Source organism: Silene latifolia, chromosome 9 (genome assembly GCF_048544455.1).
Source record: "Silene latifolia isolate original U9 population chromosome 9, ASM4854445v1, whole genome shotgun sequence".
NCBI lineage: Eukaryota > Viridiplantae > Streptophyta > Magnoliopsida > Caryophyllales > Caryophyllaceae > Silene > Silene latifolia.
In genome coordinates this window covers 7,187,298-7,213,705 of record NC_133534.1, presented here as the reverse complement: position 1 = coordinate 7,213,705, position 26,408 = coordinate 7,187,298, and the positions used below count along the sequence as shown (strand labels likewise).

Sequence of the window (26,408 nt, the reverse complement as noted above, 5' to 3'; positions counted from 1 at the left end):
GTACTTAACCATAACATTCATAAAACAAAAATTTTCTTTAATTTAACCCTTTTGGATCGATGGCACACGTAAGTTAAAAAACTATATATGATTATTCCGAAAATAGTGGTTATTTACGTAGGATCGTTAGTTGGGATAACAAATTAACAATGCTAGTTAGTTATTGCCTTGATTTGTACTCAACTCTTCGTTTATTTTGTTAATACATTATATCCTGTGTTGGCTTAATTTGGGAATTTGAGTTTTCAAAGTGTTGACGTTATAGGAAAAGGACTACGCAGGCATGGAAAACAGTGGAGAACAAAGTGGAGAAGAAGCTCCCATGTACTCGGATCGGATTCTTACCTTTTGCCGATACTTGAAGAGTTACATAAGCCTGAAAAATATGTTGGTTATCCCAGGGGGGTGTGGTTGAATGTTGCTGAGGAGTTTATTAAACCTGCTACTGGAACCATTAAACAAGGTTCAAAGGTATATATGTTGGTAATTTATTACTCCCTCCGTCCCAGTCAATACTTACAAAATAAAGTAAAGTAAATCAACTGATGTTTATTGTTTATGCAAACTTGGTGATTTATCATTTATATAGGATGCTTTATTGCAGGGCCGCCTTATAGTAATACATGACCTTCAGCAGCTTGCAAGGCAGAATAAAGGTCTAGATAAACTTGGAAGGCTATTCTCTGAGGTAGTCATTACCGGCGGATGATTAACTGATTAGCATATATACTAATGTATCAGTATTGAATTAACTGATTAGCATATATACTTATTTCTGACAAAGAGAAATAATGAATGCAGATGACAAGTGAGATTTTGAATGACAATGATACACACAGTATCACACTCAAAGTGCTCAAGTACTTATCAAACTATGGTTGGGAAGAAAAAGTGACTCGCGCATTTGCGGCATTTGCACTTACCTTTTGCGGCTTCTGGCTCCTTGTTAGGATTTACGCTGACAATGTTGTTAAGTTTAACGAACCCACGACAGGCGATCAGAGGGAACTGATATCTGCGAACAAAGAAGCTTACAGAAAACAGATCGAAGCCAATAATGAATTCATCAAAATCCTGGTTAAGTCATTGTGATACTATTTTGATATTATGATGATCTCACGTTTTGGCCATGTTGATATGCCCGATGATCGACGAGCAATAAATGGCTACTGGATAGTGAGATGTACGATTGTCGCTGCAACCCAAATTATTGTATTGTCTAGCAGGGGACTTGACCAGTAAGCCTATATATTTAATTCTAATAGTGTCTTGTCATATTTTGAAATACGAGTAACTCACTAAGTGTCGTTGTAAATTAAATACGTTGCAAATGGACTTTAACGCTTTGAATGATGTAAGTCATCATGTATTATGATGGAACAGATATTTAACAGGGATTCGAACCCCAGCAGAAGTTGAAAAGCTCATATCACTCAACGGGGAACTAATGTACATAATATCCAAGAGAGACGAACGTGAAAGTAAGTAAATGTACATCTGTCTAATTCTAAACCCATAATTTGAAATATGATTTAAAATCTTCAATGTGAACCAATGCAGGGGCACTTAAAACTATTACTAGAATAAAATATCAGGACGACGTTGTTGGAATCATGAGAGTTCTAGTCACAGATAAAGATGAAGACATGCCCCCATTATACCATGGTGAGACCAAGAGTAAGGTATGGCTTAAATTAATTTGGCCACCCTTTGTTCTTTATAGCTCAAAACCTCAATGTCACGTGTAATGGGTCTGACAGGATCATCTTGACGTCTTGACGGGGAAACGTGTGTTGTTACTCATCTCTGGGATAGACATTCCTTCTGAAGATATAGAAAGTATTAAGCGTGCCACCGTTGACACTGAAAAAGATGAAATTGTATGGATACCTGTTATAAACCGCTTGATTGCTGGGTTAGACCGTGTCAAGAATGAGATAGAGACCTTGCAAAATTCCATGTCATGGTACTCAGTCCAACCTTCAAGGGTGACAGACCATGCAAGTTACTTCTTCGAACTTGAATGGGGTTTCAGAGGTACGCCTATGCTTGTTCTTTTAAGTCCATGGGGAAGATTACTGAGACATGGTGCACTCGATATGGTGCGAATTTGGCAAAACCTTTCCGTTGATAACCTTACACGTGATATGGAGCGACAATTGTGGAAGAAGGAAACATGGAACCTAAAGCTTCTTGTAAATGACATTATTGATCCAATCATCCAAAAATGGGTAAGTTCCACTCATTTCATATTAGCTTTCAATCTTAATACATATTACCTGTCTGATCTTCAACATGCGTATAATTGAACTTTAAACTCCAACTAGTTTTATACTTGTGCAAAAAATGCACGGGTTTGCTTAAAATTTCTGATATACAAAATGTTATACACAATTATAAAAAAAAATTCAGATCTGATATTATTCTGCTAATACAATACTTTTTCTCCAACTTTTGTAAAACTTAATATCTGAGGCAGTGACGAAGCCCACTGGGCCAGGGCCCGGGCGGAGTTTCAGAAAAAAATTGCGCATAATTAGGATGTATTACCTTTACACTATTGATCTTCTCTAAACTTATTCATTGAATATAAAAGGAAGTAGGGCCATAAATATTTAAACAAATAAATCTTTCTCACTATTTATTATTCTCCGTATATATATTCCATCCCTTATATGAACTTTCTGAAAATAAATTTAATATTTTAAAAACTATAGTGAATTTTAAAACGGATTATTTCACAGTAATAATCCATTCTATTGTTGTCCAACTTATATTAATTCATCCTTCATATTAACTCACAATAATACCAACTATCACACGACTTTCCTAGCTTGCACTTACCGACTTAATTGACCTACTAATTCCGGTTACTTTTTTTAAACCCCATATGTGGCTGTCTTTCTTCTTCTTCTCCTTCATTTGGTTCCTCTTTCTCCCTCCATTACTGCCAAATTCACCATTTTTTTTCTTTCTTCAAACCTTTGTTCTTCTTTAGATCAACATTTACTTATCCTATTCACCCCTTCACTTCTCCATCACTAACAATCAAACACTAAAAAACCACCACCACCAACCTGCTGCTGTCACACACGCCACCACCAACAACATCATCACACAAATTAGCTAGAACAAAAATCTCATCCCTAACCTAATTTCATCAAACTCAAATCAATCACCCCCAAAACAACCCTAAAATCCCTAAATTCAAATTCAAATACAATTAACAAAACACCCCAGAAAAAGTACTCAAGAATAATCTGAAATTCAACATTATTCAGAGAAATAGAAGAATCAAACGCGGGATTGAGCTTTTCTTTGAGACCATCGCATAAACAACAACCAGGCTTTGAATATAATATTAATTTTCTGGGGTTTTCAATTGAAGATGATGAAGCGAAACAGATGAGTTTATATTAGGAAGGAGTAAGAGATATGATATATTAGTGACGATGATGATGATGATGATACTGGAGGTTAACACCATTTTTGGGAATGAGCTTGAATTTTGAGTAATGATAGTGACAATGGCTTGTGACTGAAAATTGACGCCATTGATTTCTGGATTGATTTTTGAGTTTTCGTTTGTGTTGGTGGAGTAAATGGTTGATGAAGGGTGAAGGTGGTTGGCCGGATTGAGGCCTTGAGGTACTGGAGTGGTGGACCGGTGATTGGTGATGAAGGAGGTGTGACAGAGAAAGATAAGGGATGAATAAGATGATAATGACTTTTTTGGTGTAATTAGTATATGGGTGTACCTGTTTAACAGGTAGCCCTTCACCTGAGTGCATAGTGGGAAGTTAAGGTTGTGTAATAAGTTGGATTATTGTAAGATATTGTGAAGGATGGATTAATATAGGTTAGACAGCAATAAGATGGATTATTCCTGTGAAATAAGAAAATAAATACGATTACAAAGAACGAAATAGTCTCAAATTAAAAAGATTAGAATATTTGATAGGAAAAAGAGGAGAGAAGAATGCATGTCTCAATTTAATTTGTTGGAGACTAGAATTTTAAGAGATTAAAGCACAACTATCACTCCAAATTTGCACAATTAGTGTTGAAGCCACTACTTGAAGGTAATTTCGCATTTAGTCATATCTTTATTTAAAATTGGTTTTGCGTATAATGATTTTTTTAAAGTAATGTCGATATTCAATGTTCATTTCAAATGATGTTTGACGAAATGTTGAGAAATTAGTTATATGAACAATGGTTTAAGATGCCCGAATGATGAACATGATATTATTTCGGCCCAGGTTAGAATTCGACTCTAGCTTCGTCCCTGATCTGAGAAAATTATACAATCAATAATACTCTCTGTATGACGATTACTTGTTCGTTTTTTTAAAATAAAAGTTAATTAAACCTAATGATTTTTGAAAGTAATTAATGATTTTGAGTTGTTTACTGAATTGAGAAAGAAAGAATTAATGAATTAATAGAAGAAATAGAGGAAGGAGGAGAGGGTAATTAATTAGCTTGATGATCATGGGGCTCTTACATTAACAAAAAATCAAATTCTTTTCCAAAATTCACCAGTCAATCACAATCCCCTAAATGTTTTAGCTTTTATAGATAGGAGATTGGAGGATCGGAGTTGAACGTAACTCATCTTGCATTTATCAATTTATCACATCAAGCATACGATTTGTTACTTTTTTTACGCAGCAGTTATTAAAACATCTAAAAGCTAAGTTATTTCTTGCATTCTTATTGGCCAATAATTGTCAAGACTTATTTTTTTTTGTAGGCCCCCATGTTCTTCATACATATTTAATTACTATCTCTCCTAATTTCTTTAATTAATTACTCTACTCTATTTCCTACTTTTTTAAAATAAATACCTTACAGTATACAGTATTATGTTTTTTTAATGTATTATAAAAAAACTAGGTTTGTGACCCGTGAAATCCACGGGTTTATCTGTTTTAGTTTTGATATTTTTATCGTATTGTTAATATTTGTTCGAACAATAAGTTGTTGATCCATTTAAAAATATACAGTCTTGAAATACATAGAAATTAGTTAGTTGATACCTTATTTCTTTAACAACTTTGGGGTTTTTTTTTAAATCGAATTCTGCAAGTGACAATGTGGTAGCTACTAATTTTGAGAAACTTGACAACGGAGCAATGACAAAGACGACTCATTATATATACGTGTGTTTTACTCCGCAATATAATAAAGTGAGTTTTTTAAATATTAAAAGTTGAAATCATCCGTATATAAGGTTGTAAACTCAATACCTCAGTATAATCATCTCCAAATTATTTCCAGACCTCTTTATCAACCCTCCTATAGAAATATCTTTGAAGTCTTATCACCACGTGCATGCTTCAAATATTATTTATATCCGAAAAACATTTATTATATCGTTAGAAAAATATTAGATTTCATTCAATGGTATGGTCGGTATCTACTCCATGTATTACAAATTAAATTTTCATTTCAATTGCTCAATAGTCTAAAAAACTATATTCCTTAAATCCGAATTCCAAAAGGTTCATAAAAGTTTTTAAGTTCCTTATTACTATTTCAAGAATTTGATCCATCTCTTGTTATACTTATGTCCACGATCCTATATAAAAATAAAAATTGTATTAAAGACTATAAAATAATCTATTCCGGTTTTGAAAAAAAAAACACATAAACTTAAAAATATACGGATTAGAATTTAGAAACCATACCATTTAATATTTGTCTGAAGGTTCACTTTCGTTTCCGTTTAGTACGCTTCCTTTTAGTACATACCTTGATAATAGTTCATATGAAATGAAAAAGAAAAATATATGTTAGAGATGATTATACTCATGAATACAAAAATACAAATTCAAATAGGTTGATCGGGAAAGCATAATAGTAAAATTACACAACAATATACGCTTAATAACAAATTTAATGAAATTTTATAAGATCTACATTTTTAGATCAACGATCATATTATAGTGGTTAAAAAAGCGTAAACCACTTGAAAAAGTAAAGTAAATTTTTATAGAAAAACAATCAAAAGGTGGGAGTTGGAGAAAACTTAAATTGGAAGAAGAAATGACATATAATTAAAATGATTAATTATTGTCATGATGGTTCAAAAAGTAAATTGTGAAATTTTAAAGATTTTTCATTCAATTATTTGTACTTATTTATTTATCATTAACTATATGAGAGTAGTTTTTTTTTTTTGGATATTATGAAAGTAAGTTTTATGTATTATTACTATTTTGACAAAAAAACACATAAAGTTAAAAACACACGACACGAAATAGAATTTAGAAATTATACTATTTAATATTTACCCGAAAGTTCACTTTCGCTTCCTTTTATTACATGCCTTGATAATAGTTCATATAAAATGAAAAAGAAAAATATATGTTTGAGATGATTATATTCGTGAATACAAAATTACAAATTCAAATAGGTTGATCAGGAAAGTATAATAGTAAAATTACACCACAATATACGTTTAATAAAAAATTAAAAGAAATATTATAAGACTTCTATTTTGAGATCAACAATCATCCATTACTTATCAGTTTCTACCTTATATTTTTCTACCTTTAATTTTTCCTCAGTTTCGTGCCTTTTGTATTTCTTCCCACTTCAGATTACCCACGTGATGGTTTGTCTTATCTGCATTCACATACGTTTCATGGTGCTTTAAAGATATATAAAAAACACATTGACCAAAAGATAAAACATCAACCTGGTTAAAACTTGACAAATGAATCAAAACATTGTCACACGTAAGTCACTTAAATTAAACCAACTGGAAAACCTGAATTCAAATATAAAGCAAACGATTAATAAAACCAACAACATAACCAATTAAATTATACTTTATTGGACACAACAACAACAACAACAACAACAACAACAACAACAACAACAACAACAACAACAACAACAATACTCGACAATAATATTCAATATAATCAATATAATGAAAAAAAATAAATTAAACCATAAAATACAATCCACAACTTAGAAACTCATTACAAATGGGCATATTTTAAATAAATAAAGTGAATAAAAACTATTATAGGTATTGTAGGTTTTATAGTCATTACACAACCATAAATTTCCATATTTTAATTTAAATTTTAATTTATTTTGTGGTATTATTAAATTAGATAATTAATTGCCGAGGACCCCAAGAGATGAATTTAATAGGACAAAATGTTAAAGAAAATTATGGGTGTTGAGTAATATAAGGAGTTTTAATAAAATTATTAACGTATTATATTACAAAAAATAATTAAATAGGAAATTTTTTTAATTAATTTGGTGTGTATTAAGTATTATGAAGAGTTTTAATCAATTTATTACCATTTTTAATTAAAAAAATTAAATAGGAAAATGTTAATAATGGTGGGTGTTCAGTAATATGAAGAGGTTTAATTAATTTATTAACAGATTTTATTACAAAATTTTTAAAAACAATGAATTAAATAGGAAAATATAAATAATGGTGAGTGTTTAGTAATATGAAGAGGTTTAATTATTTCCTTAACATGTTTTATTACAAAAATTTCAATTAAAATTTCAATTTTAATTACAAATTATGAAATTTATTAAATGTTTTATTACAAAAAATTCAATTAAAATGTCAATATTAATTATAAATTATGAAATTTGATGTAAATTTGTAAGGGTTATATAAATTTTGGAAGACAGTATATTTAATATACAAAATTAATTTAAGAATAATGATAATATCCTTTCATATTATAGATATACGTGAATTAAGTTAATTTATAGATAAATGATTTAAATTAATGTCATGTAATAATAAATCTATAATCCATGTCACATTAATTCGCCATGTCACATTAAAAATATGCAACATCACATTTAAATATGTCATGTCACATTAAATTTTAATCTAGGTGGCTTTTTGGATCCTATGTGGCTTTGTCAAGGTGGCGTTTATTTGTCATTTTAGGATAGCCTTTTAATTATATTTTATAGATTAACGTATAACTATAAAGTGTCAAGTGTATATATTAAAGTTTAATTAATTATTCCTACATAGCTATATATGGAGCCAATGGAGGGAATAGTTTTCAAAGAAATTTTTCGATAACTGTAATTATATTAGTATTTTAAGTTATAATTATTTGGAATTTTATTTTTAATATTTATACATTTGATTAAATTATTGAATATATAACCCCGTACAATTTTATTGCACAGGTATAAAACTAGTAACGATTAAAAAACAAGACTAACAACTAAATGAAAAAAAGTTATAGGACAACGACGTCCCAGATACCCTTCAATTTTCCATAATAAGCGATAACATACATAACTTCCGTTTGCTTGCAATAACTAACGACTTTAGCTTTGAGAGAATGTATTTTAGAACCCACAAAAACCCCAAAGAGACGGTCTTTCAATAGCGTTATTTTTTGGTGTTGACCAGGAGTATTCCCTACCGACAGCTGGGGCAATCTCCTTCGGCAGTGAGGATCCTCTGTCCCACTTTTGTGTCCCATTTCGTGTCCCACTCCATACACATCTTGACACATCATTTGATACAAATAAAAAATACACAATAAATATGGTGGTGTGTTGATGTGTCAAAATGTGTATGGAGTGGGACACGAAATGGGACACAAAAGTGGGACAGAGGATCCTCACTGCTCCTTCGGGATACTAAAGGCAATTTAATGGGTTGACCCCTCCCAAGTTTGACTTTTTTTATTCGCAAGAGTCAGGAATCGAACCCCTGACCACTTGTTTAAGAGATGAGAGCCCTTACCACTCACACCAACCAACTACACCTCTCACATGATTGGGTAAGGGACCCACTGAATTTCTTTTTTCCATATTATGTCTCCCGCTAAATTAATGGGAAGATTGTCTCATGAGACCTGATAAGTAGCATTTTAGTTGTATTTTACCCCGCATTTATACCTTATTCCGACTCGATTTTGCGTGCTTAATGATTAAATAGCTCATTTAATTTACTAATTATAATAATTAGTCATCGTAGTCATATTTATTAATTAGTCGGATATTTATTTAATATTATTATTAATATTACTTTATTATAATAATTTGTAGGTAAGGCGAAATAATAAAGAGGATATTCGATTCAAAATAAATCAAGACGGAATTGAGACGGGTCAGATAGCAAAAACGGATCAAATGAAAACAAGAAAAAGGAAAGTCAAAGGTTGACTTTGACCTTCCATGAACCAACTAATTGTCTCCTGCATCGTCTTCTTCCCCTGCATTTCCATTTTTCCATAACCAAATACCACCTTCATCTTCACCATTCACCACCTTCACCATTTTTTGGCCCATCACCATTGTTGTCCCCTGTCTCCACCACACGACATCATCAAACTCACATCACCAACCTTCACTCACCATTAATTCACCTTCCTCATGTCATCCGTCATCGTCCTCCATTAACAGACATCACCACCATTACCATCGTCATCTTCATCATTCAGCTCCACCTCGCCACCATTTTAATCCACCACCATTAACCAATTAGCAGCTAGTACTCACCACCATTACCGTCCCACCTCAACAATCACCATTTTCACTCCCCTGCAATTCAACCATCATCATATTCAGTCACCATCCGTACCCGCATCATCATCAACTCGTATCATCGGGTATGAACTCGGAATCAAAGCAACAACAGAATTGAAGACGAGAATGAAGAATTTTGGCCCACTCAAATCAATGAAAACTGATGAAGCTTTGCCCTGCCGGTCAACCGGCAGCCGACATCCTCAACCGGCAGAACGCACCCATTTATCCTCCCTTTTGGTAAAGGTCTCGCTACCGGTATAGGGACCGGCAGCCGTCTAGCCGGCAAAACGCACCAAATCAACTACCTCGCATCACTTTTGTGCTCCATGCCGGTGCCCCGGCTGCCGACAGGCCGGCATAACGCACACCCATCCTTTTTCTGCTCTTTCTTCAATGGCCTCGCTGCCGGCATCAAGCCCGGCCGCCGGTGGACCGGCAAAGAACCCATGATCGTCCTTTTTCCTTGTTTTGTCCTTTTTTGTCTACTTTTTTTGTTCAATTATTTGGGGAATGCGTGAGTGTATTATTATTATTATTAATATTATTATTATTATTAGTGGTAGTGGAATTATTAGTAAAGTGGTATATAAAGACCACATTAGATTAGAACTTGGACACTACTCATTACATTACCCATTACTTACCTTAGAAATTAGATTAGAAATTAGTCTCTCTTACTCTCTCAATATTTGTAGAACCCTAAATATTTCCTCTCTTATTTTCATTCAATAAAAAGTTGTTATCTTTCTTTAATTATTAGTTTAATTCTTCTTTTGTTCATTCAAGTTCTTTCCTTTTCATTAGTTTTACAATTAGTAATTTTGGGTTGTATTTGGGGAATTGAAGAATCCTTTCATTCTTTCAATCCAAGTTTCCACCTTTTGCAATTAAGTGGTATAATTTCTCTTCCTAATTTCATTTGCTTACATTTGTTTTTCTTTCAAGTTTAATCTTAATTGTTTATGCTAGATTGTTGTTATTCTCTCTCTTGTTCATCTTTTCTCTATTCACCATTGTTGTTTACAAGATTGAATCTTTGAATTTCTCATGTTAAAGATTGAGTCTTTGAGTTTATTGAGTTAAAGTTTGTGCCTTTAGTTTAATCTTCATTGTCTCTTGAATTAAATTGTCTCTCCTTATAATTTAAGTTGGATTGTTGCATGATTAGTAATAGAATTTGTTCTTCCACCATGTTTATGCTTAAAGTTTCCATCTTTGTTGTTTCTCTTGCAATTAGGAACATGATTAGTGAGTAGTCTTCTACTAGGACTCGGTTTGACCCGACATGAGTAACTTCACTAATTGAATCTCATAAAGGCTAATTATTTGGGGAAATTGGTGAGGGTAGTTTAGAGGAATTTGCATGTTTAAGGTTTGGCTTTTGGGTAGTGTCGACTTGTGACCCTTGTCCACCAACGGGAGTTGGTTAGGTTGTAAATTGGATACCCGAAATTTGACCTTGTCACCAACTAAGGTTGAGACCTAAGGGAGAACCGAGGGAGGGTGCCTCTAGACTAGCGTTTGAAATCGACCTCCGGAAGGAGGAGTGGGATGACCCGGAATACGATGAGTACTTAATGATCTTGACCAAATTCTTGACCTCCTTGGAAAAATGCATGTTTTCGTGGTTGTTGGGTTTTGAGTTAGGAATACCAACTTTCGAACCCGGGAGGGGGGTTAGTTGGAGTAGCTAGTGTCCTTTTGCGAACCCGGAAGGGAGGTTCTAGGCGAATTAGAGCCATCTCCTCCTTGCCCGTTTACCTAAACGATTAGCCTAGGGAATTAGTATGTGGAATTACGAATTGTTGTGGGAGAACCGAGTTCTAGGCCTTTTATACATTTGATTTACAACTTTAATCCTCTCTTATTCAATTATCATCTTTTGTTAATTTGCATTTTATTTTATCTAGTTTAGTTGTTTAGTTTTTAACCTCATCCAATTATCTCCGACTTAGCTAAACAAAGATTTAAAACGATTAGTAATCACCCATGCTCCCTGTGGATTCGACCTCGACTACCCTACTACATTAGTTGAGTAAATTGTTTGATCGGGGGAGTGCGACAAACCCCGCTATCAAAATGGCGCCGTTGCCGGGGAGTATTGGCATGATATTAGTTGTTTTGTTCTAGTTTAGACTAAGTCATTGTTGTTTTTGCACACCTTGGTGTGCCGTTTGTCTTTTTAACTCTCTCCTTTAAGTGTATAAGCTTTTTGCATGAGAAGTTCGAGTTTGAAATCAATAAGTCCATGAAGTTTTCCTCTATGAGTGACTCTTGTTATAGAGTGGATGTATTGGAGGTTGATATGAAAGAAGATTTTAATGAAGATGGTTTGAGGGAAAGTGAGTTTGAACCTCAAATTATGAAGGAAATTGAATTGTATTTGAACTCCCCAAAATCATTACTTGATGTTGGGTCTTGGCTAGATGACTCTTCAAATGATTCTTGGGAAGCTCAAGTTGATGCCTTGGAGATGGCTCTTAATGGAGGTGGAATGGAGTATACCAAGAGTTGTGAGGAAGATGAACTTGGCCCTCCCATATGGGACACTTATGAAGACTCCTTGCAAAATGATAAGTGTGGGGAGGGAAGTTATGAAGAGCTTGGTGCCCCTATTTGGGATGTTTATGACAATGAGGAAGACTCCCTTCTACCACCTCCTACCGAAATATTTGAAGAGGGAGTGATTGTCAATGACAAGTGTGGGGAAGAAGGAAAAAGTTGGGAATTGGAGGTTGATGAATTCGAACTTGCCATATTGGGAGAGTTGAGGAGCCATGAGAAAAACTACGACCCTTGTAGTTTTGACTCTAACTTGGAAGAAATTGAAGCTCTCATCTTTGGTAGTGATTCGGTTCAATTGAAGAGTCAAGAGAATTTGGATAAAAATGATGATATCATGAACCTCAATGTTGAGAAGTTGACTCCTTCACCTCTTATTCTTCACCACTCTCCTTGTCTTGATTTGCATGAGGAGGTTTCCTCATTCTATGAGGTCTATGAGATTCCGTCTCTCTCTCCTTCTAGCCACTACATTGAAATTGAGGATCCTATACACCAAGAGGATCCTAGAAACAATACCGAGAGGAGCAAGAGGAAGAATGGGAGGAAGCGTTGGAAAAGAGGCCGGGTGCGGTTTGCTATAGCTTGGCACTCCTTGTTTCGAGTTGAAGGTTTTGATAGAGCATTTGACCGTCTTCTCCGTGCCTTGAGTGACATGGATCATGCTATGTGGAGATTCAAGCAAGACAATTTTGGATGAGAGGTTTGGTGGAGTCCCTTAAGAACCACCATATTGTTAGTATTCTCTTCCCTTGCTTTATTTATGTTTTGCTTGCATTTGCATTTAGTTTACTTAACCGAATAGGAGTTAATCTAAATTAGCTCTCTTTGCATTCATGTAGTGTAGTTGCCATTGTTCTTTAAATTTAGCATATAGAATAGTTCATGCATTACATTCATTAACCAAAAACCACTAAAAATTTGAAAAATTAAAAAAATTCTTCAAAAACATGTATTTTATTTCGAAATTTCCTCCACACATTTATTTCCATTTGAAATATGTAAATAAATAAGTGTGGGGAGGAAATTCCATCATTTAAAAATACCAAAAACATGTTATTTATTTTCAAATATTCAAAAAAAAAAAAATTAAAAACATGTTCTTACATTTTGAAAAATTTGAAAAATCTCAAAAATATGTTATTTAGTTTATTGCACCTTTCTTTCAAAAAATTCAAAAATTCCAAAAATGAATATTTCAAAAATACAAAAACAAGTTATTTAATTTTGAAAGATTTTAAAAATCAAAAATATGTTCTTTAATTTTCCATTCTCTCCCTATGCTTTGTTCCATTGAGGACAATGTAAATTTCAAGTGTGGGGAGGGAAATATCCACTGTGTGCATATTGTTTATATTTGTATATATATTTGCTTGTTAATTTGAGAAAATCACAAAAATGCCTAAAAATTAAAAAATTTCAAAAATTTCAAAAATATTGCATTGTTTATATTATATATATTGCATTTGTCCTAACCATTTTAATAGGCAACACATGAGAGCATCGGAGAAGATATTTGGTAAAATTCTTCCAATCTTTTCTCCTTTATCCTTCCTTTTCTTTTTGTATATATAAGCATGGAGGAGGACGGGATATGTGATGTGGGTGTTCCTTTTGGGAACCGTTTTTTATATGCGTGTGTTGTTGATGTGTTGTTAGGACTAGAACTTGTATGCATTTAGATTAGACATGAATATATGTGTTCACTCTTGCATTCACGTAGTTTGTTCATATGTTTAATTGCACTTCATACACGTTGCATCTCGTATGTAAATAGTTGCATAGATGGTCTAAAAGTGGAGGGCGATGTCGCCAATGATGATAATTTGTTTTGCCCGTGTCATTTCCCTCTTGATAGCTCGTGCCTTTTGATGACACATGTTAGGGTTTTTGCTTGCAAAAACCTGGAAGTCTAGCTTAACAATCAAGTTGCGACCACCTTGTGAGACCGTATTAGGCTCGAGACTTGACCTTAGACCGACATAGCTACTAAAATGTGAGGATAGAGCCTCCATATGGCCGGTCCATCAAACCGGTCCCGTTTAGGTCATGAGAGTAGTTCTCCTTACGTGGTATGTCATGTCAAAACGCATAAGTATGGTGCTCATTCCTTACCGTAGAAGTGTAGATGTGCATATTGAGACATATTTGTTCAAATAAAGTAACCTCACAATAGCCAAATAAGCTTATTTTTCACCCATTTGATCATCTTTCCCTTTTGTTTACCCAATTTGTGCCTAAGCCTTGTCACTTCAGTTGCCAATAAAATAGCTACATTCCATAAACATCTCACCTAGTTGAGTAGTTCGTCTTTGTAGTTGTTTTGAGGAGTATAATTGGGTAGGAAATTTGATTTTTATTGAGGTGAACGGTCCGAAATATCACAAAAGTGAAGTGAAGCTTGACGGTTGGCCAATTTTTCAATTGTTGAGGAGGTTACAAGTGAATGAAAAGAAAAAAAAATGAAGAAGAAAGAAAATCAAATAGAAAAAAAAATGAAGAAGAAAAACAAATAGAAAAAGAGAAAAATGAAATGTAAAAGCAAAAAGAAAAGAATGTATATTTTTGTCTCAAATAAAGGGTCGGTAATTTGCAAATTGAGTTTGTTTTGAAGAGTTGAATAATTTTTGAAAATGACAATCTTGTCATATTTTGTGAAAGAATTCATTTGCATTGGTTGAGTTTAGTGAATTGGTTAGATGTGGCGACTACTCGATCTTTAGCCCCACATTTCCTAAAAACGGTGCTTGCACCAACCCCTTTTCACCGAACCCAAGCCCCATTACAACCCGATTGTCTCTTGTATGTGCATCATTTGGCATTTCTCTTGCGGAAATTGGATATAGTACCATATTAGATTGCGGGCATCCTTCGCAAGTCGAGTTAGGAGAGTGATTTTGGTTACTTTTGTTCACAAAAATCACCCCGTTCTTTCATTCGAGTGACTAGTGAAACCCGTGAGAGTCGGTCTTTGGTCTCCTTTTGGTCAATGGTTTGATATGGAGTCGAATCTTGTGTGTATCGTGTCATTCTTGGGAGTATAGCTAAGTACTTCCCCTTTCCCGCCAAGAATTTGTTTCTTTGGCATCCCGTGTTGTCAATGTTGGCTACTTGAGCTAGAATTAGGGAGTCGGCACCTTGGTAAGACCCGGAGACGACATCCTCCACTAATGACTCTCTTTGTTCAGTTTTTGAAAACAAAAAGGCCGCTTAGATGAGGAAAGCGGTTTGATTTTTGTGATGCATCATATATGTTGACTTGTGCTTAATTGAATGATTGCATCAAAATTTTCTGCAAGCCCCCACTTGCCTTGCATCGGAATGCATACCTCATTGTGTTTTGGTGTAAGTTGAAGGGACGGAGAAGGCCCGTTAATTGTCTTTCATCGGATATTAGTAGCTTAGATAGTCTTTTATATTAAGGGTCTTAGTTTAATTTAAATGAGCTTACTCGAGGACGAGTAAGGTTTAAGTGTGGGAAGATTTGATAAGTAGCATTTTAGTTGTATTTTACCCCGCATTTATACCTTATTCCGACTCGATTTTGCGTGCTTAATGATTAAATAGCTCATTTAATTTACTAATTATAATAATTAGTCATCGTAGTCATATTTATTAATTAGTCGGATATTTATTTAATATTATTATTAATATTACTTTATTATAATAATTTGTAGGTAAGGCGAAATAATAAAGAGGATATTCGATTCAAAATAAATCAAGACGGAATTGAGACGGGTCAGATAGCAAAAACGGATCAAATGAAAACAAGAAAAAGGAAAGTCAAAGGTTGACTTTGACCTTCCATGAACCAACTAATTGTCTCCTGCATCGTCTTCTTCCCCTGCATTTCCATTTTTCCATAACCAAATACCACCTTCATCTTCACCATTCACCACCTTCACCATTTTTTGGCCCATCACCATTGTTGTCCCCTGTCTCCACCACACGACATCATCAAACTCACATCACCAACCTTCACTCACCATTAATTCACCTTCCTCATGTCATCCGTCATCGTCCTCCATTAACAGACATCACCACCATTACCATCGTCATCTTCATCATTCAGCTCCACCTCGCCACCATTTTAATCCACCACCATTAACCAATTAGCAGCTAGTACTCACCACCATTACCGTCCCACCTCAACAATCACCATTTTCACTCCCCTGCAATTCAACCATCATCATATTCAGTCACCATCCGTACCCGCATCATCATCAACTCGTATCATCGGGTATGAACTCGGAATCAAAGCAACAACAGAATTGAAGACGAGAATGAAGAATTTTGGCCCACTCAAATCAATGAAAACTGATGAAGCTTTGCCCTGCCGGTCAACCGGCAGCCGACATCCTCAACCGGCAGAACGCACCCATTTATCCTCCCTTTTGGTAAAGGTCTCGCTACCGGTATAGGGACCGGCAGCCGTCTAGCCGGCAAAACGCACCAAATCAACTACCTCGCATCACTTTTGTGCTCCATGCCGGTGCCCCGGCTGCCGACAGGCCGGCATAACGCACACCCATCCTTTTTCTGCTCTTTCTTCAATGGCCTCGCTGCCGGCATCAAGCCCGGCCGCCGGTGGACCGGCAAAGAACCCATGATCGTCCTTTTTCCTTGTTTTGTCCTTTTTTGTCTACTTTTTTTGTTCAATTATTTGGGGAATGCGTGAGTGTATTATTATTATTATTAATATTATTATTATTATTAGTGGTAGTGGAATTATTAGTAAAGTGGTATATAAAGACCACATTAGATTAGAACTTGGACACTACTCATTACATTACCCATTACTTACCTTAGAAATTAGATTAGAAATTAGTCTCTCTTACTCTCTCAATATTTGTAGAACCCTAAATATTTCCTCTCTTATTTTCATTCAATAAAAAGTTGTTATCTTTCTTTAATTATTAGTTTAATTCTTCTTTTGTTCATTCAAGTTCTTTCCTTTTCATTAGTTTTACAATTAGTAATTTTGGGTTGTATTTGGGGAATTGAAGAATCCTTTCATTCTTTCAATCCAAGTTTCCACCTTTTGCAATTAAGTGGTATAATTTCTCTTCCTAATTTCATTTGCTTACATTTGTTTTTCTTTCAAGTTTAATCTTAATTGTTTATGCTAGATTGTTGTTATTCTCTCTCTTGTTCATCTTTTCTCTATTCACCATTGTTGTTTACAAGATTGAATCTTTGAATTTCTCATGTTAAAGATTGAGTCTTTGAGTTTATTGAGTTAAAGTTTGTGCCTTTAGTTTAATCTTCATTGTCTCTTGAATTAAATTGTCTCTCCTTATAATTTAAGTTGGATTGTTGCATGATTAGTAATAGAATTTGTTCTTCCACCATGTTTATGCTTAAAGTTTCCATCTTTGTTGTTTCTCTTGCAATTAGGAACATGATTAGTGAGTAGTCTTCTACTAGGACTCGGTTTGACCCGACATGAGTAACTTCACTAATTGAATCTCATAAAGGCTAATTATTTGGGGAAATTGGTGAGGGTAGTTTAGAGGAATTTGCATGTTTAAGGTTTGGCTTTTGGGTAGTGTCGACTTGTGACCCTTGTCCACCAACGGGAGTTGGTTAGGTTGTAAATTGGATACCCGAAATTTGACCTTGTCACCAACTAAGGTTGAGACCGGAAGGGAGAACCGAGGGAGGGTGCCTCTAGACTAGCGTTTGAAATCGACCTCCGGAAGGAGGAGTGGGATGACCCGGAATACGATGAGTACTTAATGATCTTGACCAAATTCTTGACCTCCTTGGAAAAATGCATGTTTTCGTGGTTGTTGGGTTTTGAGTTAGGAATACCAACTTTCGAACCCGGGAGGGGGGTTAGTTGGAGTAGCTAGTGTCCTTTTGCGAACCCGGAAGGGAGGTTCTAGGCGAATTAGAGCCATCTCCTCCTTGCCCGTTTACCTAAACGATTAGCCTAGGGAATTAGTATGTGGAATTACGAATTGTTGTGGGAGAACCGAGTTCTAGGCCTTTTATACATTTGATTTACAACTTTAATCCTCTCTTATTCAATTATCATCTTTTGTTAATTTGCATTTTATTTTATCTAGTTTAGTTGTTTAGTTTTTAACCTCATCCAATTATCTCCGACTTAGCTAAACAAAGATTTAAAACGATTAGTAATCACCCATGCTCCCTGTGGATTCGACCTCGACTACCCTACTACATTAGTTGAGTAAATTGTTTGATCGGGGGAGTGCGACAAACCCCGCTATCATGTCTCATGAGACCTACTGGTTTAGAACCATCACCAACATAAAAACGCTCCTTTATCAGATCAATCCAAAGCAAGGTTGCATCTTTTAAATACGACTAGTATTGGTGCCCGGCTTCTCCCGGGCTATCTCCATTTACCATTAATTTTTTTTCCAGTAAATAAAATTACTTAAAGTTGCATAACTCATAAATTTGTCATTAATATATTTTTTTATGATATATCCTAAAATTACGATGAAATAAATTTTGAGACAATTTCACTACTCCCGTTATTAATATTTTACTCTTATTAATGAAATAATAGTAATAACATTTCACTACTTGCCCGTAATCATTGTTACTTTCACAACTCTCACCGTAATTATTGTTACTGCCACTACTGCCGCATTAATATTGATAATTTCACTACTCCCGCCGTAACTATTGTTACTTTCACTATTAACGCATTAATATTGATTATTTCACTACTCCCACTGTTGTTTCTACCACTTTCACTAATCTCGCTGATAATATTGTTACTTTTACTATTCAAATGAGTGATTACTATCATATAACTATATCGAATGTTACTACAATTCTTTTCTTTACTGACGAAATTATTTTTACTATTTAGACATGCAATTTAAGAGGATTATATATTTATATAAATATATTACATATATGCATTAAATCAAATCGAAAGAATTATGCAATATTATATATTATGGAATCTAACTTGAATTATTTATAACCTACTAATATTATATTTTTGAATGTTAAATAATTAACATCTCTATACATCAAATAAACGATAAGGTTTAATAAAACTGCATAGATTTTAAATTTAATATATAATTTTATGATGATATTAATTAATACCATAAGTGTGCAAGTTTATACTAATTAATTATTTTATTTTAAGGAAATTAACCATCTTTTAGTCTTCTATAAATATTTATGAAAATTACCAAGCATCTTCATTCTTTTAGTCTCCTTGAAATTGACCATCTTAATTAATTATTTTATTTTAAGGAAACTGACTATTTTAATTAATTATTTTATTTTATGGAAACTAACCATATTTTAGTCTCTTACAAATGTTTGGGAAAATTACCAAGCTTTTATATAATTTAATTTAACCCAAACTATATAATATTTGCATTGAGATCCCTTAATCGGGTCCATCACACGGTGCTAGTGATTTAAAACTATATAGTATAATTAATTTGTATAACTTTCTTTAATTACATTGAAGTCCCTTGGTTTTTGGATTTAATATATAGTATTGATATTGATTTGCATTGAGATTCCTTAATCGGGTCCATCACACGGTGCTAATGATTTAAAACTATATAGTATAATTAATTTGTATAACTTTCTTTAATTACATTGAAGTCCCATGGTTTCTGGATTTAATATATAGTATTGATATGCTAATATGCTATCAAGCAAAAAAGCTCCAATAAAGTTCATGACACATTGAACGATGGTGCAGTGAACGCTTCCCATTGATCAAGGAAAAATTTGTCGGTAGTCTTATTCATCGTACCATCACAAAAACCGAACTTTGGTCTCGATTTAAGTGACATTCTCACATTTGGTGATACTCATTTCTCACTTCAATATTATTCATAATATGTGAGTAAATTTAATGAAAAATATTCTCATATAATACCCTTTAGTCCTTTACATAACTAATTTGATGCAAGGAGGGAGGGGGGGGGGGGGAAGGGAAGGAGGGCGGGTGCCACTCTCAAAATTTCAGAAATAATTTATTATTGGTTGGCTCGGTGGTTGAAATTTTCTTTCTAAATAGGAGCACTAGGGTTCAAATCTCAACAAGTGCATACTTTTTGCATTATTTTTTTTTGGAAAAAAAAATGCAAAACCAACATTCAACATTCTTTCAGTAAAAAAATTTTCAGTGCTCTCCCTTAAGTAAAATCCTGCGTCCGCCTAGGTTGCACGAAAACGGACACGGACACGACACGGACACGTGACACGGCACTTCAAAATTTTCAGGACACGGACACGGCAAAAAAAAAATCAATATACATATTAAACTAAAGGGAATTTGAAGAACATTATAACCAACATCTAAACTTTGGTCATTTAAACATTTTAAAGCCACAAAATCGTAAAATGACAACCAATATTAATGTCTTATACGTTAAAATCAACATGTCTTAAAAGCTACAAATTTTCAAATTACAAACCCAAATTTAAAGAAGCATTCACTCAAGTCTTACAAAATTAAATAAAAAGTGTCAAAGGTTCCAAATTACAAACCCAAATTCGAGTCTTACAATACTATTCACCATAGTCATCAAACCGAATATTTTCCGCAAAATATATTAACATTAAAAGGCACCAGAAATAAGTTGGACAAACAATGCTCACCAAAAGCTAAAAAAAAGGGAGTTCACGGATCATCCTTTGCACCATTGTAATTATTCATTAAACTTCTTTCAATAAGTGGGAATAACAACTCAGTTATTCGCTTCCGAAATTTATCCCTAAATCAAACAAACCCTAACTTCCGAAAAATAAACAATCTCCAAATTTAAAACTCTCAAATTTAATAACTACAACAATAATAATCATTATAACGATTGATTTTGATTCATTTGATTATTTAGAAACTTATTATTATGTATAATATATATAGAGATTAATATATAAATAACATATAGATTGAGAAATTAGGAAAAAATGAAAAAGCGAGCTACGTGGCAAGCAGAGGCTGACGGCGGGGAAGGGGAGGCTCACGGCAGCCGGACTGAGTCGAGGGCAGGTGGGAAGGCGTCACAATGCAAGAGAAAAAAAAGGATAAGTGAGATGTAAGAGGAAAATGGAAAAGTGAGATGACGTGATAACTGATAAAGTGAGATTTTTATTTCAAAGCTGCTTATTTGGTGTGTCCAGCGGACACGGGCCGTGTCCAACCATGTTGGACCGTGTCCGACACGTTTTCTTTTAACATAAAAACTGAGGACACGGTTCAAGGCGTGTCCAGAACGTTTTCAGGCGTGTCCTACGAGTGTCGGTGTCCGACACGGGAACGCTCAAAACTAGGCGTGTCCGTGCAACCTAGGCGTCCGCCACTGATTTAATGGTATATTTTTTTTGAGAAATATGTCTAAAAAATTAAAGTTAAGATCCATCTCCTAAAACGAGAATGTGTCATATATTTTATAAAAAGGTGGGGTATCTAAATAAATGTTGGCTATTTCAAGAAATTGGTGTATTGAATTTTAGCTCATGTGAAACAGATTGAAGATGAAAGATACATTATAATGTATGGAGGCGATGATATAGACTGGATACGAAGGTTCACAAGACAAGTACAATCTGTAGCAAGTGATTTACAGGTGCGTATAGAGATGGTTTATGTGGGAAATAGGCACAACAAAGACCTTGGTCGCGGTCGCCGGGTGCAGGATGTGATATTGATTGAACAACTAAGCCATTGTTTACCTGAATCAAGTATGGCGTATTTTTGGAAACGATTTGATAGCATCATAAAATCCAAAAGAACGTATAGTTCTAAAGAAAACCTATTATTTCAAGAGATGTTAAGATTTCATAGCTATGAAGATTGGGCTTTACTTGCGAAAGGGTCAACAATCTTATTCAATGGGCCGGGGCAAATTGCTTCGAATGCCCTTAACATATGGAGAGATGGAAGACAACATTGTTATATTCATACCTAGTTTTACCTTGGATGGATATAATGATTACAAATGAGTGATCATCTTAATAAAATCGGATTATATAATTAAGATTATGCAAACTAATTGTAAAATATGTTTTTTTTCATAATGTTATTGTTAAAACATGTTAAAATAAATTTATGTGATGAACCATATTAATAATACATTACCCTTTCTTTTCAAGTCATTTTCATATGTATATTCAAAATTTCTCTAACAAAATTGGACCTAACATATGGATTGTCGAAAATACCTATAACGTATCATTAATAATACAGTCATGTGTTAATCCAGATTATTTTTTTTTCTGATGAAAATTAAATTTATTCTTATTTAATTGTTTAACTAAAAATTAATTCCCACAATAGTGTTGATTTAAGATTATATTGGTAAATTTTTTATATATATCCGATTTTATGGAATAATAAAACATGCATGGAAAAGTAGAGTTAAAAATATTAATTTTGTGTTTAATTTGTTACATAGATGAAGTATGGCGGGTAGTTGTTTAGGAGTAGATATTTTCTCGGCTGAGTAGGTCTTCTGAGAGACGGTCTCTTAATAAGCTTTATTGAGAGACCATTGTACAATTTTAAGAAAAAGTGGTACTAAAGGTAAATAAAATGGGTACATTTATTATGTATATAGGTACAAAATTACTATATCACGATCAACAATAAAAATAGTATGAAATACAAATAAAAGGGTACGAAAGATTGGTCTCTCAATAATTTAGTGAGAGACCGTCTCTCCCAAGTTTTAGTATTTCTCGGGACTCAAGTGGATTTAATTTTGACCTTCTAATTAGTTTTGATATCTTCTTTCATTAAACAAATTTGTCATCATAACTTTACTGCTATACGGAGTATATTTTTTTAATAATTATAATACGTAAAACTCGTATAACAATTGAGTTTTTTCAAGAGAAAAAATGGTGAACTTTTGGCATATGAGACATGTTGACCATCAACAAATACACCAACAATTACGCCTACGGAGATTAACGAGATTACACCTCTGTATGCTTATAATCGCACCATAAATATTATGTAAAGCCTTCATATAAATGCGGTTTTATTGTGGACGTAACAAAAATTTCAGCCACAGGTGAAATTTGGTCTGAGCTTAATCCTTGCTCACAATCGCCTTCCCTTGCTAACATCATTATAATCAATTTGAGACGTTAAAAGCTTGTAACACGTCACAAATAAGAATTATGTTTAGACATCTACAAATCTTTCATAGTACAAAAGTTACCCGTGCGAAATGACCTACACCAAGAAAAATAAGCTCACATGATTTACTACACCAAGAAAAATCTTTCATAGTACAAAATTTACCCGTGCGAAATCTTTCATAAGTTCGCAGGTAGATCCGCTATGTAGGGTTGTCTCGGAGTTTTCGGAGCCCTTATGCAAAATCTAAAGATGGGGCGTTATATAACATTTTACGAAACAAAAACAATGTAAAAAAAAAAAAGACATAAATGTAGGAATTGGGTTTTGAACTTGAGTCTTGTGTTTAAAAATCTACTTACTAACCACCAAAACACTAGCTTTCAATGAGTTTTTGAAGACCCTAAATTTACTTATCCTTACTTTGTTTTGGTTTTCTAGCCCCAAAATTTTGGAGTCCTATGTAGCCACACGGACCCAAAGACGCCCCTGCCACTATGATCTTTACCAAGATCCATACATGAAGCACAATGCATTTGTACCACACCTAAAACACAAAATTCTCATTTGTGACAGACACTTTTCATCACAAGTTTATGATCTTTTACAAGATGTAAGTGGGAGAACAAATGGGAAAAAAAGTGGGTAAGAACTTATGAGACGTCACAAGCTTATAACCATTACAAGCAAGAGTTACTACTCCACATAAAAAGACTAAGTTAAAATACAGAGGAGGGGCACAAAATATATACACAACAAAAATTCTTGTTTTAAACGGACATTTTTGGTCTTATTTGTCAGACGGATAAAATGTTGTCATTTTTAAGAAAATGTAACCAATTAATTCACAAAATGTTATGACTAGAGATGTCATTTTTTACCCTAAAAATGATGTGAACAATAATGGTAACATGTTATCAGAAAATAACAACATTTTATTGTAAAATAATAATATGTTATCCGTCTTATTTCAAACCAAAAATAATGATCTTAAGAAAAACGGACCGTATACACAACACCGAAAAAGTTTTCTATTTACATGCGTTCCTATGAAACATCTTGTCCAAGTGGCAGACATCCAGTGCTAGCAGGGGCTGTCATAGCAATTATGCGCTACTACTTTGTTCCATGAAATTACTCATAGAGCCGTACAAGAAAAAGTTGATTGTTTTCGTGTTCTATAATGTAGCATCGTGCTTTACCTACTTTATTTATATTATTCCGGTCAAAATTTCATGAACTAATAGACTCGGGGGGCAAAATTAGGTTGAGAAGATGAATAAGGTAAGTAACTCAAAAGTCACACAAAATCAGACTAATAGACTCGGGGGCAAAATTGTCATTTCATAATTTTTTTCGTCGGAAAATGGGGTTGGGTGCAATTTATAACCTGAGCTATTAATTTGGGTGTAATTTAAAAAAAAAAAATTGACGTGGGAGTAAATGTAAAAATGTGCATTTGACGTGGGTGTAATTGATAATTTACTCTTTATATTATTCCGGACAAAATTTCATGAACTCTTAAAACAAGTCTAATGGATTGACTTATATTTGTAATTTTTAAAATGTGGATCTTTTAAGCTAGTAAAAAATTAGACTAAATTATTGTAATACATTACTCGCTCAAATATTTTATAGCTTAAACTGTTATGTTGCAAAGATAAGTTAGTTGCTACTAACTTACCATAAAACTTGCTCAGACATGCAAATAGAGCACGAAAATAATATAATCCCTTGCTTTACATACCTTCGATCTATATGACAGAAAAGTATATGGTAATTTGAACCTTGTATTATTATGTTTCGGATTACGTGAATGATATCTTTTTTATTGTTCAAGTGAGCGCACAATGTTGCAGATAAAAATCTAAATCCGAACCTCATGGTTGGAGTCAGAGAGCTCTTATTTTTGAGCTAATTCTTATTCTTAATTTACATGAACGATATAGAGAGTAAGAATCCTTCAAGTCATCAGCTTTTTTGGTTTTCTCGAAATTGAGTAAAAATCCTTCCAATCATATTGCTTGTAGTTATTACCAAAAAAAAAGTAGAAGGCGTTTGTCCCCAAAGAGCTAACGATGCACATGAAAGCAAAGTATTGATTTCTTTATTCTTATCTTCACTATTAAATTAAAACGAGCCTTTATATACGCATTTAAATAAATCATTTTCGATCATTTATTTATACACTTAACCAAAAGATTCATAAAACTATGTTATAGCCTTGTAGGGAAGCCGGACGCAGGCATGGAAAACAGTGGAGAGCGAAGTGGAGAAGAGTTGCATAATTATGAGAGTGAACCAGAAGCTCCCATCCCTTTGTTGACAATTGTTGAGAAGTTTATTGAACGTGCTACCCGAAATTGGAAGCCTATCCTCCCAGGTCATTACCGGTGGATGATTTTCAAGTAGTAACTGATTACCTCTGTTTTACATTTGTTTACCTTTATACTTATAAAAAAGAGAATTAATGAATGCAGATGACAAGTGGGATTATGCATGGCAATGATACACACACTATATCACACTCAAGGTGTTGAATCATTTCTCAAAATTTAGTTGGGATGACAAAGCCGGACTCACACTAGCGGCATTTGCGCTTACCTTTGGCGACTTCTGGCTCCTTGTTAGGATTTACGCCCACAATGTTGTTAATGAACCCATGACAGGTGATCAGAGGGAACTGATGACATCTACGAACAAAGAAGCTTACAGGAATCAAATCGAAGCCAATAATGAATTCATCAAAATGTTGGTTAATGCACTGCGATACCTTTTCGATATTACCGTTGATAAAGTGCATCGTGATCGAGGTCCAATATATGTCTATTGGATAGTGAGATGTGTAATTGCTGCTGCAACCCAGATCATTGTATTGTCTAACAAGGACTTGATCAGTAAGCTCAGTAAGCTTAGCTTATTTAAATTTAAGGTTGCTTAAGTATGAGGGAATGTGTATGTGAAGTAGTGGACAATATATTACAAGGTTTTAACTTATTTGATCAAAGTAGGCTTTTATTTGACCAAAAAATGTATTTGAAAATGAAATGCTACATAGAGTAGCATTTGAGATTTCAGTAACTGATTTGATGTGATTTTCCCTTTTTGCCCCTTAAATCTATACTATTAAATAATTATCATATCTTTTTTCGTCATTTCACCACACTTACTTACCATTTTAGTTAGTTTG

General features: G+C 33.8%; 1 protein-coding gene across 1 annotated transcript; it reads left to right on the top strand.

Annotated features, from left to right (window-relative positions):
- LOC141602377 (protein SIEVE ELEMENT OCCLUSION B-like) lies at positions 1 to 22,316 on the top strand. The gene is made up of 6 exons (XM_074422676.1): positions 1 to 483; positions 742 to 1,238; positions 1,384 to 1,481; positions 1,561 to 1,682; positions 1,761 to 2,231; positions 21,603 to 22,316. The coding sequence occupies exons 2-6, from the start codon at positions 1,108 to 1,110 to the stop codon at positions 22,041 to 22,043; spliced, it is 1,263 nt and encodes a 420-aa protein (XP_074278777.1). The 5' UTR covers positions 1 to 483; positions 742 to 1,107; the 3' UTR covers positions 22,044 to 22,316.
- Positions 22,317 to 26,408: the final 4,092 nt, after the last annotated feature.